This window comes from Thalassophryne amazonica, chromosome 10 (genome assembly GCF_902500255.1).
Source record: "Thalassophryne amazonica chromosome 10, fThaAma1.1, whole genome shotgun sequence".
NCBI classification, from domain to species: Eukaryota; Metazoa; Chordata; class Actinopteri; order Batrachoidiformes; family Batrachoididae; genus Thalassophryne; species Thalassophryne amazonica.
The window spans coordinates 71,308,373-71,327,186 of NC_047112.1; the positions used below are offsets into that span (position 1 = coordinate 71,308,373).

Genomic DNA, 18,814 nt, shown 5'->3' on the forward strand with positions numbered 1-18,814 from the left:
GTTTGTGGACAAGTTTGTGTTTGTCACCTGACTGCAAAGACCCGGCTGAGATCGTCCATCACATTGTTGAGTTTGACCTGTAGGTCCTTCAGGATATCACTGGCCTCCACACACAGCTGGTGCACATACATGGAAACACAAACAGGGAGTTAGAGCACTTGGTCACAAATGTTAAAAAGTAACTGATGGCCACGAATGGCACAAACGCACATCTTCAACCGCTTCGTGTCATGGCCGTAACATAACAAAATGTGGAAAAAGTGAAGTGCTGTGGACACTTTCCGGATGCACTGTATTTTGTCACCATGTTTCACTTTTGAACATGTTTTACGCTGGACTTTCCAACCATCTGCTGGCTGCTTCCACAGACATGGCTGCAGTCCAGCTCAATAATTTAGCTCAGTACTGGTATTTTGCACTGCTCGCTGTATCATAAAAGTAAGTGGCTCATCCTGAAGTTGTTTTTAGTGAATGTCTGCTTGATTATCAAAAGCCTCCAGCACACGGCATGCTAGTCCGAGGACACATGCTGCAGCGTTACATTCAGCTTGCAGTCTTTCAAAGCAGGCGTCACCAAGACTGTCTTGCCAGATGATGTTACAGTCCTCTCAGGAATAATGATATGAATGATCTGACAAAGATTCAACCAGGAAGAGATACTATTAAGTAATGAAACAGTATAGGCTGGGGAGAAAAATGATAAATATGATGATAAATACGACAAAGACTCACATCCTTTCCTCCCATAGCTTCAAACATCTTCTCCAACTGAACTCTGAGCTGCTGGATGTTGTTGATTAGGATGCAGGGCTAAGGACCAGATAATATTTCATTTTGAAATGTCAAAAACACAATAAAACTACAACTAAAATGAAAATACATCATTATTGGGGTGAGACCAGCTGACATTCATGAAGGACTAAATATGAATTCACTGAGTTTTTTTTTTTTTTTGTCACTCACCACTTTTTCCATAGTGACATAGTTGGCAAACAATCTCGAGATGATGTCAGCATAAGACAAAAGTACATTGCTGATAGTCTGGAGAAAGAAAGAAAGAAACACACAAAAAATAACATAAAATAAAATAAAAAAAGGCACTTTTGATTGAGATCTAATGCAAAATATACACCAAGTGGGGTTTTCAATATTAAATGCAAATGGCCACAAAATCTGTGATCTGGATCAGATCCGGATCAAACATTGAGATTATTTAAATGTCAGCATATGTCCCCATCTGTATTTGTAATTGATGGATTGTTTTCTTTGTCCTAAATATCACTTGAAATATCACTTTCTGTACTGCATATAACCTCATCCCACAAACTTTAAATGCACCCACCTTAGCAAATCGCTTCATGTAGTGTCCAACAATCTGAGGGTCTGGACACTCCAGCTTCCTGATGATCTCAAAGCTCTGATTGAGCTGGGAAAACACGTCCACCACCGAACAGGAGAACAAGGCGTGTTCTGATGTCACCTGGAACTGTAGTCAGAGAAACAGTGTGCAAAGAGCTTACAAACAGCGAAGAATTTGCAAGAAGCCAGAAGAGAAATAAATTATTAGAACAAAAGCAAAGGGAACTGGAACCTTTGCATGGTAAAACTGTTAAGAGGAGGAGTAGAAAACATACAAGCTGTCTTACATACCCTATTTTAAACCTCAGGTGCTGACTTCAATCTTAATTCAATTTATACTGAAAACCTTTAATCAAGGTTCCACAGTAGTCATTGCTGAGGTGCCAGGCTTTGGCTTTCTGGTTAGAGAGTCTGCCTCCCATGTCAAAAATCGTAAGTTCGCTTCTCGAGAGGAGTGAGTGGGAGGGCTCAAAATCACAAACACAATGTAGATGAAATAGAATACAGCCACACCATTGGTGCCGTGACCCGGATGGGAGTGAGGTTCAAGGGGGAGTGAGTGTGACAGAGGCCTGCAGAGGTCGCTGTGCATGTGGTAGCCAATAGGCCTCACTCTTCCGACAGGCTCTGGCCACTCAGGCTAAAACCGGGGTTTTTGGCCAACTGGTCAGAGTGTCCGTCTCCCATGCCAGGGATTCTGAGTTTCCATCCCGAGGGGAGTGAGTGGAAGGAGTCACAACAGAAACACAATGCAGAAGAGAAAGAGCACAGCCAGTACACAGAATAGCAGAAGAGTAGTCTGTAACCTATCCCATTTCAAAAGTAATCTTCCAAACACTGTCCACTACAGCAACGTGCAGTGCCAGAGATGTACTGATTATGGCAGTGACGGCCAGTACTCAAGTACTCATACTTTTATTCATTCAAAAACATTAATGGGTCATCCATAAAAGAATACAAAAGCCTTGAATTAAGAAGACCCCAGAAAGGTGCAGTGCACAAAAACCTGTTAGCTCTGACAAAGCCACCAATTTTTAACGTGTTAGTGTTTGGCAGCTATCCAGCAACCGGCAGGAACTCGTCTCTCTAGAGTTCTCTAATTGCCTGCTGGCCCTAACGGGCTACAGCGGAGTCTGTGGAGTCTGGGTAATGAGGTGAGGATTGCCCAAAGTGTGCAGGAAGCCCAGATCCATCCCGGAATTATCTCCTTCTTTAAATACACCTCAGCCATGTTTTTTAAAATATCAAGAGACTCATTTTAGTTGATGGAGCTCTCTGACTGAAACAACCACTGAGTTGAAACTGCTTTGCTTCCTCATCTGTGCTACCACACTTCTGATGTTGCTGAGCCTTTGAAGAATGCAGTGGAGGCAGGTGAGCAGAGTGGGAGGGAGGCTGAACCTGAAGCTGACAATTATGAGTGCAACAAAGGAAGAACAAAGGATGGATTACAGTCATTCTGCCTGAATGACAACAACGACGTTCCTGAAGGAATGGAGGGGAGATAAGGAGAGGAAGGGTTGAAACCATTACCCCATCTTTCTTGTCTCGCTCCAAAGCTCCATGCAAGAAGTCCCGTGACACTTCTTCGTTTTCGTCCAACCACTGGATGACAAATGGTTCAAACCACCTGTGGAGTGGAAAAAACAGTGTTTTCTTATTTGAAAACATGAGCACATAAATGAGGCAAATCAATGATCAGTTACTCACGCAGGATATTCAGGCACTCGGCTCTTAAAGAACGGCAGGTCTTTGCAGTACTCATTATACAACCACTTGACCTTGAAGTGCAAATTCATGTAATCTGCGCTTTTGCACAGGCGATTTTTTTCATGTTCTAAGGAAAAGAACAAAGTGATCAAAATGCATGCTAAATTTGAGGCAAATCACTCCTGGAAATGTTTACCAGCAATTACCACTGATCTGTTGTGCATACTGAGTCATCGACCCAGAGTCTAGCAGGGCTTTGCATAATGTGAAAAATGGATGGTTTCTTCAGGCTTTTTCAAGTTTCCATCTATTCAGCATCAAATAAGATATGAAGTCTGGAGCCCTTGGGGCACGCTCTGTCAATTTTCATGCTAATCCACTACCGCCAAACAAACATGAAGCTGCCAGTTGGTGTGGCCTCATACAGAACAAATCATAACTTCAGAACTCTAGATGTACTCCATCAACTCGCCCCATTACAGTGTATATGCCTGCCAGAGACAAAAGGATCTGGCTTGCCAATGAATAAATTAATTTAAATTTAGATCAGAGACATGAATTGCCTGAAGTCCCACCAACACTTCAGAAGTTGTAATTAGTACACTGATGTAAGTGTTCATAATTGTGTGGCTAATATACACTATAGGCCAAATTTGTTTTGTACATTAACCCTCTGGAGTCGTCTGATGCAGAGACACGTCAAAGTCACATGACCGAATGAAGCTGGCGTGCTATCCAATACACCACAGTCTGAGTTTCTGTTTGAATGTGTGTTGAAAGTGCAGACTTCAAACTATGTACCAGTTTTTAAATTCTGTTGATAGGCCTAGTGTCACTTGAATCATGATTAATAATTTACACCATGCTTTTTCCTGAATATTATGATAATTTTTGCTGCTCATTTTTGCAGAAACGCACAACAAACAGGACTTTGACGTCCTTGCTCTGCTCTCTTTCTCTCTCTCTGTTGCTGTAGCAGTTTCATGGAAAAAAAAAACACGAACTCCTCTTTATCATTGGTGGAAAAATGCATGACCTAAACCGATCAAAAATTATCACCAACCCATATATTTGGATGCTGAGGAGATCCTGGCCAAAAAGCCACCAAAGGCAGACTAAAGTACCAACACTGCCTCCAGGTAGACAACAGAAGGGGTTACACTCCTCCTGTTCTCCACCTGGTCAGACCTGTGACCCCTCTGTCTTGTGTTGGACAAGAATTATTTTTTGAGTGGCACAAATAATTTGTGTGGCATCTTATTGTTTTGTAAATAGTTGTACAAATAACACCTGAAGCATTTCCTGCTTTTTAATGTAAATAGTTCTGTATAACTTTGTTGTTTGCTACATTTGTAAATGACTTCTTTCTATTCGAAATTTATTTTGTGTGAATTTAGGTCCATTGTGTTGATACAGTATGTTGGAATGAAAGAAAAACTGTAAAGTCACACAGGTAAAGTTGTGCTGTAAAAATGACACCTAACAAGGCAAAGTCAACAGTTTTTTAAAGTAAATTATACGTAGGTAAAACCAAAGTAGTCAAAAATGGCCAATTATACCCTGGACCCCAGAGAGTTAAGGCCAATTCCTAAAAATAGCAAATGGCAGTTTTATTGCTTAATCATGTATCCAAGATGAAAATTTCATCCTTATAATATGCAAATATGTGCACTGATGTAACCAGCTCCACTATAGTCAAAAACCTCTCAGTATACAAAAACACAAAGACATAGACCCTGGATGACTTTACCGATATATATTTCGTCATGATTGTGAAGCAAGCCCAGCTAATTGTGGTTGATACTAGCCACTCCCTGTCCTAGGGAGTGTAATACAACCCCAATTCCAATGAACTTGGGATGTTGTGTAAAATGTAAGTAAAAACAGAATACAGTGATTTGCAAATCCTCTTCAACCTATATTCAATTGAATACATCATAAAGACAAGATATTTAATGTTCAAACTGATAAACTTTATTGTTTTTGTGCAAATATTTGCTCATTTTGAAATGGATGCCTGCAACACGTTTCAAAAAAGCTGGGACAGTGGTATGTTTACCACTGTGTTACATCACCTTTCCTTCTAACAACACTCAATAAGAGTTTGGGAACAAAGGACACTAATTGTTGAAGCTTTGTCAGTGGAATTCTTTCCCATTCTTGCTTAATGTCCGACTTCAGTTGTTCAACACTCTGAGGTCTCCGTTGTCATATTTTGCACTTCATAATGCGCCACACATTTTTAATGAGCGACAGGTCTGGACTGCAGGCAGGCCAGTTGAGTACCTGCACTCTTTACTATGAAGCCATGCTGTTGTAACACGTGCAGAATGTGGCTTGGCATTGTCTTGCTGAAATAAGCAGGGATGTCCCTGAAAAAGACACTGCTTGGATGGCAGCATGTGTTGCTCCAAAACCTGGATGTACCTTTCAGCATTGATGGTGCCACCACAGATCTGTAAGTTGGCCATGCCATGGGCAGTAACACACCCCCATACCATCACAGATGCTGGCTTTTGAACTTTGCGCTGGTAGCAATCTGGATGGTCTTTTTTCTCTTTTGTTCGGAGGACACAACGTCCATGATTTCCAAAAGCAATTTCAAATGTGGACTTATCAGACCACAGCACACTTTTCCATTTTGCGTCTGTCCATTTCAAATGAGCTCGGGCCCAGAGAAGGCGGCAGCGTTTCTGGATGTTGTTGATGGCTTTCACTTTGCATGGTAGAGTTTTAACTTGCACTTGTAGATGCAGCAATGAACTGTATTAAATGTTCCTGAGCCCACGCGGTAATATCCTTTACACGATGATGTCAGTTTTTAATGCAGTGCCGCCTGAGTGATCAAGTTGTTTATTTTTCATTGGCTCTTTAAATACCTCAGTGTGAGTTCACTGTCATTTATTTTCCATTAGCTCTTGGTATAACATATGTGACTTTAATATTGTCCTTTAATTTATTTAAAGTATGCTGTTCTTGAACTCTATATGAATACTGCTGACTGTATAACAAATTGCGCTGAAAGGATAATACAGATATCCGTGATCTGTAGATTTATGTATCATAGGTCACACATTATTCATCTGAAGGCTTTTTAACGTGACGTACAACTCACAAGAGCAAGAACAGCTCACTGGAGGAAAACATGGAAAGTCCATCTGCTTCATCTCATTGTTGATGAATAAGAATGTAATAGATGGACCTTGTTCATGTATCACCAACATTCAAGCTCCACTCTGTACATCATTCACAGAATCTGTGTATGGGATGGGTATGATTTTTGCATTCTTGGGAATGCAAAAATCAACATAGGCTGCAAAGAAGCATTACCAATATTTAGGCTTGCATTTAATGAGTACTTGCAGAGCTAGAAAGCGCTTGATGGATGACTTCTTGAGCATGAAGCCAGAATGTTCTGGTTGCTAAGCAGCAAGTTGCTGGAACTGAATCCTATTAAGAATAATCCTTTCAAACACCATCCCTGTCACAGAAAGCAGTGTGATACCCCTGCAGTTCTAACGATCCATATAATCACCCTTTCCTTCAGATTGGGACAAAAAGTCCCTTCTTCTGGTCTGTAAACATAGATTGTTTGCAATGTCAAGACAGCAGTATCTCCAACTGTCTGGAGGAGCTCAGCTCCAATGCCAGATCATTGGCACTTTCCCCGACCTCAGCTGTTTCAAGGCTGTTCCAATCTAGCCAACATTTATTGAGTCAAGACTGACTGGAGAATCAGCCATAGGAACCCTGGTGCCTGAGATGGCTAACATCCCAGCAGGGGGATGGGCCTTATAAAACTGCTCAAAGTAGCACGCCCAGCGTGACAGTACAGCAGAAGCATCTATCAAGACTGAACCATCTTCCACCATAACTGCAGTGGGATGAGGTGTAACTTTAGGGGAGCAAAGTGCCTTGATTCCTGTGTAAGCAGGTCGAGGGTCACAAGACCACAGATGGTTTGCCAACTGATCACAGATTTCTCCAACAAACACCTCTTTGTCCATTCTCAGGGCCATCATAGCCCCCTTTCTTAGCTCCCTGTACAACATAGATGCCCATCAAGCTGTGCAACTCCTCTAGATAGTACTTAGAATGTCCACAGATGTGAAAGACCTCCTCCTATAGATACTGGTGACTCCAATACAATCCTCAGCAACTTTCAGGTTCTGGATGCAGAAGGAGTCCCACAATCCAATTTGAATTTTGGCCAGATTTAATCTTGTGCTCTGGGCAGACAGTGGCTTGCAAGACTTCAACTGAATCCTCAAAGAAGCCACAACAAGTCTGTCGTCTGAATTCACAAACTGGACACTTCCGTAGACCCTACAGGTCTACAGAATTCTCCAGCATTTTCCAACAAGAACATGGTCAGTCTCCATGGCAACACTGCTGGTGTTGGTATACCATGTTTGGAGATGTACATGTGGACACTGAAACCACGATACAGCAACTCATAGCCCCCAGCTTTTTGCATTGTGCCATTTTCACCACAGTTAACAGATCCATGCTGACTAATGCAGTCCTCATAGTCAGCCCTGTCAGTGCCAGTGCTCATTTTAAAAACATTCATGGCCAATAAAGTCTCACCTCTGGGACAGGCATCAACCGCAGAGTATAAAGCTGTGAATGAAAGATCTCCCTCACAGAGACATCACTCTACAGTCAGAGCATATGCCGAGACAACAGAAACAGCATCCACTGAATGTTTGAGTCTGAGTCTCATAGTATGCAGGGGTTACATTGAACACCATTAGAAGGAGCTGCTCTGCCACAGCAACTGTCACTCCCTCCATACTACAACTGTTGGGACGACCAGACTGAAGGTAGGTATATCCACCCACTGAGATATTGCCACTTCCAGGTCATCACACTTCAGACAGTGCAGCCACTACAATGTGAAATTTCCAAGCTCTCTTGACAGCAGATGGCCATCCTTATTTAGAGAAAGGATGTTCCAGGTGTCCACCCACATGAGCCATCTCAGGATTGTACCAAGGTGCCACTATACAGTGACTGGTCTACCCCTCAGCACTCCACCAGCTGCCATCCCCCAAAGACAAGACCCTTGCTCTCCTATGGTTTATTTTTGTCAGGAAATGAGACTCCAAATCACTTTCCCCCATTGCCTTCATAATGCATTCTGCCTTCCAATGGAGGCAGGGGCAGAGCTAGTGGAGTAGAAACAAGAATCCTTCTTTCTTTTCTTGGAGCTATGCGTTATGTAGGATTTTTTTTGTTGTTCTTAAGAAACGGGTGTATAAATTTTACTATTACATACATGAAGTATATACCAAAGGTGCTGCAGTCAAAACCGTGATCAGTTGCAGACACAGGCATCCCAATGAAGGGAAGCAGGAGGCAAGGCAATCCTTAGGTCCCTTGGCCTCATGTCTGAGCCCCACTCACACCCCAAGTCCAGCGTGTCTAAAATACAATTAAAATGCACGACAGCTCGAAATGGGACCAGGGGATCGACTGCACTAGTGAAGCCCAGTCCTTCAACACCCACCTACCAACCAGCCTACAAGCCCTAGCTGTAAAATTATGACATGATTGTAAGAAGAAGGCAAGGTATACCCAGGCAGAACCAGCAGAAGGGCCAACCAAACCCACAGAAGTCCCAACACCACCCCCAGCAACAAGCAAGTATGGACTCTCAAGCACAGGAGGTGTACACAGACTGTAACCCAGCAGTGCATACCAAGGCCCAAGACAATGCCATATGATGGAATCACCACATCTTGCACCCCTGGGGGAATGAGGGAGAAGGGGACCTGGTCAGGTGTCAGAGAGGGGCCACAGCAAGATATGGCAACTAGGGGATCAGCCACCACCAATGTCCAGTGTCTTACCTCTGCCCATTTATTGTGATCTATCCCTAAATTCAATGTTACACATTCAAGTTGTGTGAAAATCAGTTATTTCATTCACAAATTTGATGCCACTGACTGTTGATTAATGAACCACAGTCAAATATCAATGAAAGAATCAAAGTGCTCATATTCCACAGCCTAGTTTCTGGCTGTATTGTAACTCTGTCAGTGTACAGTAGTGTTCACAATAATAGTAGTGCTATGTGACTAAAAAGATTAATCCAGGTTTTGAGTATATTTCTTATTGTTACATGGGAAACAAGGTACCAGTAGATTCAGTAGATTCTCACAAATCCAACAAGACCAAGCATTCATGATATGCACACTCTTAAGGCTATGAAGTTGGGCTATTAGTAAAAAAAAGTAGAAAAGGAGGTGTTCTTGCTGACACAGAATCAGAGTCTCAGTATAAGTAAGGCAGTGATTTGCACTCACCCTCCATCGCATACTTCATATCCTGAGCAAACAGATTCCACATGACTTCAGCACTGATTTTACCCACGTTAAGTTCCTGAGGAAACCTTGAAAGAGAAGAAAGAACAAACAAGTCTGAAGAAGCAGATGGTGCTTACACTGTCTGAAAATCAGAATTGTTACGCTATAGTGGTGAGGAAATAAAATTTATAAAATTAAAGGAGAACAGTCAAGAGAGCATCATCTTTTTCTTTCAGCTGCTCCCGTTAGCTCCCACAGCAGATCAATCATTTCCATCTCACCCTGTCCTCTGAATCCTAATGTAAGTAAAAGAGACAGATGAGTGTGTGACTATGCAGGAATAGGAAGACATACTGGTTGAGACAGGGAGTGTAGGAGTTCTTGTCTTCCTCGATTATGGAGACAATGAGAGTGATGAGTTTGGACCAAAAGTCCAGATTCTTGATGCTGGGTCCCTGCTCCTCTGGAGGTACAGTGCCCTGCTTGGCCTGGAAATGTAGTGACACAAAATTACAACCCAAGGTGACAAAACAGTTTAAACATTTCAAGCAACTGTTAACTTGCTTTGTGCATAATGTGAAAAAAGTACCTCTGCTATTTACAGGTGGCTATATTCAGCTGAATCGCTAAATCTGTAGCATTTCCACATCAAAGATGCACCTTTTTTTCAAACAACACTCGTACTTTGATCCGGCCTCTGTGGTACTGTCCTCATTTCCACATCAGTCACCTCTGAAAAGTGGAATTTGTTTTAATCAAGTTAAATTGTGCAAAAATTTTTTCTTTTTCTTTTTATTGAAGTTAAATATAGTCGTGTTTCAGGGAAAATGTCCCCTAAATTCCACAATCCTATGACTGTGTGTGTAGAATTTTGCTTGCTATAAGCACAAGGCACAGACACGGTTATATCTGGGAGACACCTCAAGGTGTTTGAAGGATGCATCACCTCGGAAGTTGCATTCACATTATCACAGCAAAACAGAAAGCGTTTTGCAGGTGTGACCTACATTGTTGTGTTTGTAGCACATTGTAACAGTACTGCATGGACTGGTTTGACCACACACACACACACACACACACACACACACACACACACACACACACACACACACACACACACACACACACACACACACACACACACACACACACACACACACACACACGCTGATCTTCATAGACATAGCCAATGAGCGAGTACACATTCGAGGGCAAACTAATGGTAATAACATCATGGAAATTTCATTCATTGTGGAACAATAAATTTGTTTCCTGTCATTAAAACCAAAGTACACAATACAAACCTGCAAAAGTAAATATCAAATGCAGTTGATTGGATTTTAATTAAAGTAGTCTGACATTTGAAAGGAGTGCAACTGTTGTGGTTGAGTGAATGGCAAAGCAAATGCTAATAATAATCAGTAATGGATGTGAGGCAAAAGAAAGTGTCAAGCCACTGGGTTCTGTGATGGTAAAGTTCTACAAGATTACAATAACACAATACTACAATAACATGGACATACTTTGAGTGTATGGGGTCTTCTGGGCTGAAAACGTTAATATCTGGTTTTAAAACAACTGGTGTGACCAATACCAGTTTGTTGAAATGGTGTGTACAATATGACCCCTTTAGTAACTTTAAAAAAATTCATGGTCATGTCTGGGAGCATGCTCTGGTACAGCCCATTACCACATCCACTACCCTACAGAGCCACCCTGGGTTATGAATGGCAACCACCCAGACAGACCACTAGTCTTTCTCCACTCTCCACCCCACTGCAATGTAGCCATCTGCTGTAGTCATGTGGTCATGTGAAATGGCATTTTCCTGGTGAAGGGACCCTCAGCACTGAAAAGCCTGCATAGTGGGTCATATTCAGGGAAGTGTGTCACATGGCCATAGAGTCGCATCTGACATTCCCCTCCAATGCAACTAATATGTCTTATCCCAGTTTCCCTAAGTTACCACTCATTTGACCAAAAGTACGAAAGGATTCTTGATACAGGCCTAATGCTAAAAACAACCAGTCATCACCTTTGATTAGAGTCCAAGTAGCCCAAAGACTTGGACCTCTGTTAGCATGCAAAGATAGCAGCATAGTGAATAATATTTGTAGGCTAAGTTTCCAGAGACATGAGTGTCACTGCAAAAATTAGTGAATTGCTCAACAACTTTGACACTTTCACCAAATATAGATATATTGCTGATGGCTGAGTCCAGGATGTCACTGTAAGCTTGGATTTTAGTCTTGAACCAGGACAAGCACAACCACACAAATTATGACACCTTAATCAGATTCACAGCCACTTGAATAAGAACATTCATATATTCAAGGGCAATGAAACTTTCATCACGAGCAAAGGCACCCAAGTCTCTCAACACCACAACCCTACCCAATACCTTGTCTTGGTTGCCAATGAATCCTATTGAGAATCCTCACAAGTATCTTGCATGTCACAGACAGCAGTACAATACCCCTGCAGTTCTTGCAATCCGCATGATAACCCTTTAATAGAGCATGGATACCCAACCCGGGCCCAACCAGATGTGACAGGACTCAATGAGTTGGGTTCCCATGCTCTAGTAAAGGGTTACCGGTCCTGACGGGACCCGAAGGGTCAGGTCGGGTTCGGTCACGATGGTCAATACGACGTGGGTTGAGTTTGGACAGAAATTTGGCCTGAACTGCACTCTACCCTTTACTTTCCAGAGAGAACAACAAGTCCATTCTTCAAGTCTGCTTGGATGAGCCCCATCTTTCAAATAGAAGCAAATACTGCTAGCAATGTCAGGAGAGCACTCCACCCACTTCAGCAGCTCAACCCCCACTACCACAGATCACTGCAACTTCAACCGCAATCAGCTGTTTCACCACCTTTGAAATCTGAGATTTGGTGTATCACAGCTGACTGGTGGATCATCCATTAAAAACCATGTCACTGGAGATTTTCAACATCCTAACAGATGGCTCAATCTCATAAAGCAGCTCAAAGAAGCCAAGACAAAGGAAAATCACAGCAGAATCATCTGTCAGAACTGTGCCATCATTTGCCAAGACTGGAAACTATGAAAACTACCTTTGTTGATCACTGCCAGCCAATGCTTAACATATGTGTACCATGAACTAAAATCTTAGGATAGATTGCACAAGATAACATCCACAAAGGTGGCAGAATTCATAAATCTACTTTAAAAACCCAAGAAAGACCATTTACTCTGCATATCTTTCAAATATAAAATTCCTGAGAAACTCGTCATTGTCTGAGAGAGATTTAGTTCAGTGGGAACATCTTGATGGTGTTGACAGTTTAACAGCTCATACATATTCAACGTTTGCTGCTTAAATGGCTTTAAAGAGACTTAGAATGCCAACTGTAGGGTGTCGCTGAGGACTTGCTGGCAGGGAAAAAACTCAGCTAAGTACTGCAGGGGCTGTAAAGTGAGGAATGATCTTGCATAGATTTCAGCAAAATATAGTAACATCCCTCAGGACAAAATGTTTTATTCAAAGGGGAAAAAGTTTGTTTGAAATTCACATGGGGCTCCAAACATAGCTGGCGCTTTAATGAGGACTCAGAAGGATTCAGAATGACTTCTAGAAATCTCTGTTAAAATTGTGTACATGAATGCCAGATGGATGAGTCTGTTCTGATGAAGGGTGGCACAACTATATAAAAAAATAAATAATAATCGCAGTGCAGGATGATGCCAAAATACAGCCCAAACATGACATTCAAGGAATACCTCTGGCCAAGAAGCTAAACAACTCAAGGACATCTTCCACATAGTAATATGAGAATTCATGGAAGGAACTGCGAGGCAACTTAAAACTGATGACACATTCAGCTCCATTAATTCCATGAAATTTTATTTCTATAGCATCAAATCACAACACAAGTTCCCCTAAGGCCAACATCCAAACCAGCAGACAAGGTCCAATGAGGTGACGAGTCCTCAGGCCACCCCAACCAACAGTAAAACACTTTAAAAAAAAAAAGAAATTAAATTAGATTGGTGATAAAAGAAATGGCCCTGTGGATGGATGGATCAAAGACATGAATTATTGTATATAAAACCAGGGATGGAAAGTGTCCCAGAGACAGAGAGGCATTCAGACACACAAATACACAGATATTAAATTGTTACTTCTTACTGGGTCTGTCTGGTATTCGCGACTGTAGAGTTCATGACAGTTATTGAAGATGTATTCATAGGTGGAGTTCAGACAGGCTTTCACGCAGTCCTTCACCACCTGGCTGGCTCTGGGTGGAGACTGTAGCTCCTGGACCTGAACACAAACACAAATGGACATGCCGCAAGCCATCTGGAGGCATTTGCAGTATTCAATGGGACGTCTCTAGCTGAAGGTTTTTCGCTGGACTGAGGAAAGCAGACGGCTGTCTGTACACAAAGAAGTCAATGCACAGCATCAGGTACCAACTGAGAACAATTTTGGATTGGATTGCAATTTAAAGTTTGTGTTGGACTGTTTGCAACCTCTTGACTTCAAAGGACCAGTGACACACACCAAAATGTAAGTCCATTTTTGTCTTGTTTATAAATAAAATAACAAATAAAATAATAAAATAACAAATAACAAGGATCTATTTTGGGTGTCATATAAAACAAATGAATGTTTTTTCATTCATGCTATGGAAAGAATATTGCACCTCGTTGAATGGAACATTTCAACTTTCACCTCATGAAATATTCTTTCCATTGCACTTTATTTATTTTCATTTATATAGCGCCAAATCACAACAGAGTTGCCTCAAAGCACTTCACACAGGTAAGGTCTAACCTTACCATCCCCCAGAGCAACAGTGGTAAGGAAAAACTCCCTCTGAGGAAGAAACCTCAAGCAGACCAGACTCAAAGGGGTGACCCTCTGCTTGGGCCATGCTACAAAATATAAATTACAGAACAATTCACAGAACAATTCACGGACAAATATACAAGAAATGCAATTGGCACACAGGACAGGAGGATCGCCAACACGAACACAACTCCCATCTCTGGATGGAGCTGCACCTTAAACAGAGAGAAAAAACAGAATCAGGCATCAGAAAGACAAGAAATACTGTGTAATTTGTCAGCATTAAACAACAAGAAAAACAGAGAAATACTAAGGTGATTGCCGGCCGCTAGCCCTAAACTTCACTAAAAGACCCAGAATTTAGGTAAAGTTGAGGCCGCGGCCCACTCCAATTACTAATAAAATGAATTAAAAGAGTAAAAAGCGTAAAACAAAACTGTACCAGTATGCTAGCCATATGAAAGGGAAAATAAGTGCGTCTTAAGTCTGGACTTGAAAGTCTCCACAGAATCTGACTGTTTTATTGACGCAGGGAGATCATTCCACAGAACAGGGGCATGATAAGAGAAAGCTCTGTGACCCGCAGACTTCTTATTCACCTTAGGGACACAAAGTAGTCCTGCACCCTGAGAACGTAAAGCCCGGGCTGGTACGTAAGGTTTAATTAGGTCAGCTAGGTAGGAGGGTGCCAGTCCATGAATAATTTTATAGGTTAGTAGCAGAACCTTAAAATCTGATCTCACTGGGACAGGAAGCCAGTGAAGGGATGCCAAAATGGGTGTAATGTGGTCGAACTTTCTGCTTCGTGTCAAAAGTCTGGCTGCAGCATTTTGAACCAATTGGAGAGCCCTAATGCTAGACTGCTTTGTTTCAAGAGATTTGCATTTTACTGACAAGAACTTGTACAATTCTTCATCAGTTATCACTTCACCAGCTATTCAAGGTTGTCCCACAAACACAGTGAATTTAGCTTCCTTGTATCATGGAAGCATTTTCACAAAAAGTTAATGGAGCCATGCAGTAGAGTGATTCTATGGGAGAAACATACACGGGAAGTAGCACAAGAATGGACAGGAGTGAAGTCACCCATATGATAGGACAAATAATGCATGTCACGTGACTTACAATCAACCAGTCAAATAACAAGGATCTATTTAGGTGTCATTAAATCTTTAGTATGTATATTTGTATAAAGACCAGGAAAATCACAAGCGTATACACTTCTGGCTTCAAATCTAATAAATATATATACAACCTCAATTCTAATGAAGTTGGGACGTTGTGTAAAATGTAAATAAAAAGAGAATACAATGATTTGCAAATCCTCTTCAACCTATATTCAATTGAATACACCACAAAGACAAGATATTTAATGTTCAAACTGATAAACTTTACTGTTTTTGTGGAAATATTTGTTCATTTTGAAATGGATGCCTGCAACACATTTCAAAAAAGTTGTGACGGGATAACAAAAGACTGGGAAAGTTGATGAATGCTCAAAGAACACCTAATTGGAAACAGGTGAGTGTCATGATTCGGTATAAAAGGAGCATCCCCAAAAGGCTCAGCCATTCACAAGCAAAGATGGGGCAAGGATCACCACTTTGTGAACAACTGCATGAAAAAATAGTCCAACAGTTTAAGAACAAAGTTTCTCAATGTTTAATTGCAAGGAATTTAGGGATTTCATCATCTACAGTCCATAATATAATCAGAAGACTCAGAGAATATAGAGAACTTTCTACATATAAGCGGCAAGGCCGAAAACCAACAATGAATGCCCGTGACCTTCAATCCCTCAGGCGGCACTGCATTAAAAACTGACATCACTGTGTAAAGGATTTTACCACGTGGGCTCAGGAACACTTCAGAAAAACATTGTCAGTTAACACAGTTTGTCACTACATCTACAAGTGCAAGTTAAAACTCTACCATGCAAAATGAAAGCCATACATCAACAACATCCAGAAACGTTGCCGCCTTCTCTGGGCCCGAGCTCATTTGAAATGGACAGACGCAAAATGGAAAAGTGTGCTGAGGTCTGATGAGTCCACATTTCAAATTGTTTTTGGAAATCATGGACGTCGTGTCCTCTGGACAAAAGAGGAGAAAGACCATCTAGATTGTTACCAGTGCAAAGTTCAAAAGCCAGCATCTGTGATGGTATGGGGGTGTCTTAGTGCCCATGGCATGGGCAACTTACACATCTGTGATGGCACCATCAATGCTGAAAGGTACATCCAGGTTTTGGAGTAACACATGCTGCCATCCAAGCAACTTCTTTTTCAGGGACGTCCCTGCTTATTTCAGCAAGACAATGCCAAGCCACATTCTACACATGTTACAGCAGCGTGGCTTCATAGTGCGGGTACTAGACTGGCCTGCTTGCAGCCCAGACCTGTTGCCCATTGAAAATGTGTGGTGCATTATGAAGCACAAAATACGACAACGGAGACCCCGGACTGTTGAACAACTGAAGTTGTACATCAAGCAAGAATGGGAAAGAATTCCACCTACAAAGCTTCAACAATTAGTGTCCTCAGTTCCCAAATGCTTATTGAGTGTTGTTAGAAGGAAAGGTGATGTAACACAGTGGTAAACATACCACTGTCCCAGCTTTTTTGAAACATGTTGCAGGCATCCATTTCAAAATAAACAAATATTTGCACAAAACAAAAAATTCTCAGTTTGAACATTAAATATCTTGTCTTTGTGGCGTATTCAATTGAATATAGGTTGAAGAGGATTTGCAAATCATTGTATTCTGTTTTTATTTATATTTTACACAATGTCCCAACTTCATTGGAATTGGGGTTGTAGTACTGGGGTACTTCAAAATGGTTTCATCCTCACCAGCAAGAAAAAGTATCTGGAGGCTCAAGACGTGACCTCATTCCATGAAGAGATAGCGAAGCTTGAACACCGGTAGCCCAAGTGCATTGACATTAATTGAGACTATGCTGAAAAATAATACAAGCGTAGTCTTCCTCCTGTGATGGTTTCTGGGTGAGGCCAAGAATGTTCTGAAGTACCCTCATATGTCCAACCAACATATTTGCACATTCCTATTACTGCGCCGGACGTTTTATTCCTCACTGATAAGTGAGCAGGAAGAGATGGTACCTTCATTCTGAAGAAGGTGATACTAGTCAGGAGGTCCACTGTTGACTTCAGGTCCTGCAGTCTTTCAGGACTGCTGGCTGGGAAGTTGTTCTGTGGCCACACAGAGGAAACAAACAAGCAAACAGCACATGATTCACACCTGTCATCCAGGGTGTCTGACTGCACATTTGTTGGCAACATCCATCACGATCACATAATTTCCACAGCTGCACTTGTCACTGAGTGGGTGTGTGGTATCTGTGCATGTTTAAGCAGAGCTGTCACTCCAATTAACACATCCGCCTGTTTTGTTTAGCCGTTTTACAAAAAGACATGAGCAGATAAGGAAGCAATGAAAGAATAAAGATGCACAGTGAAGGAAAAAGAGGGGAGATGGGACACCAGGTTGTTCTCCTTAATCTACTTCCAGGTGTCTTTAGTGATCATTTAGTCAAAGATAAGTGCCACGGAGAGCCGTCTTACCCGGTACATGGATAGATCGATCCTTAGGGAGTTGTGCAGCTGGTCCAGAAGTTTTACAAACCGCTCTTTCTGCAGGAGGGACAACAACCACAATAAAGACAATGACACACTACAAAGACACAGGTGCTCAGTGTAACGATCCCTGCAGGTACTCACGCCAAAGTTAGACGCAGCAAAGCGGTCAGACGCAGAGACATTGTTGGTGGCCTGGGTGGTGTGAGCGTAGTAAGCATTGATATTGGCCAGCAGGGTGCTCATTACTGCTGGCACACCGGGGCACATGTACTTAGATGACAGACAGGCAAAGTGACTGCAAAACAGGCACAGGCATGTTCCCTGTTATTGGATACAAAGGCCTGGAATCATGAAAACTCTCTCTCACACACACACACACACACACACACACACACACACACACACACACACACACACACACACACACACACACACACACACACACACACACACACACACACACACACACACACACAAGGGTCACACTTGAAAATTAAATTTTGAAAAACGTACGTCATAGCTTGGTAGATAGACTCAACTCCGTAACGCATGGCAAACTCATCTACAATCTCCTGGGGCGTCTCCTCAAAATAGACCTTCCATGCATCATCTCCTTTGGCATCAGGGATCTTCACCACACCATTGTTCTGGATATCAGTCACGTAGTGGAACAGGTTCTGCACAGAGGGAGATGAGAAGGTGTCAACAAGCCTTAGGGCACGTTGACACAGACATTTCACTGTTTGGTCCCACACCAAAATGTCACAATGTTGCAGGTCATAGCTCTATTTCTAGATGAATCAATCTGTGCAAATAAAAGCCACCTTGCCCCTGACTGGGGAAAGGTCCTGCAATTATATTCAGTCTGTATGTCACAGGGGAAAATACAGAGGCCTTATTGAGAAATGATGTGTCATTTCTGTTCATGCACACACACCCAAATTAAATATGTACAAATTGCCACTCACAAAGTGAACCATAATTGTTGACTAAATTTTATCAGCCCTATACTTTAAT

At 41.9% G+C, this 18,814-nt stretch overlaps 1 protein-coding gene across 1 annotated transcript in view; it reads right to left on the reverse strand.

The window, feature by feature from the left end:
* unc13a (unc-13 homolog A (C. elegans)) overlaps positions 1-18,814 on the reverse strand; it is a 181,271-nt gene that overhangs the window by 42,963 nt on the left and 119,494 nt on the right. The window contains 13 exon segments of the mRNA XM_034180245.1: positions 28-116; positions 733-810; positions 964-1,041; positions 1,343-1,486; positions 2,893-2,989; positions 3,070-3,196; positions 9,381-9,466; positions 9,735-9,868; positions 13,535-13,669; positions 17,321-17,410; positions 17,783-17,851; positions 17,939-18,092; positions 18,311-18,474. Of these exon segments, the coding sequence (XP_034036136.1) occupies positions 28-116; positions 733-810; positions 964-1,041; positions 1,343-1,486; positions 2,893-2,989; positions 3,070-3,196; positions 9,381-9,466; positions 9,735-9,868; positions 13,535-13,669; positions 17,321-17,410; positions 17,783-17,851; positions 17,939-18,092; positions 18,311-18,474 (1,445 nt within the window).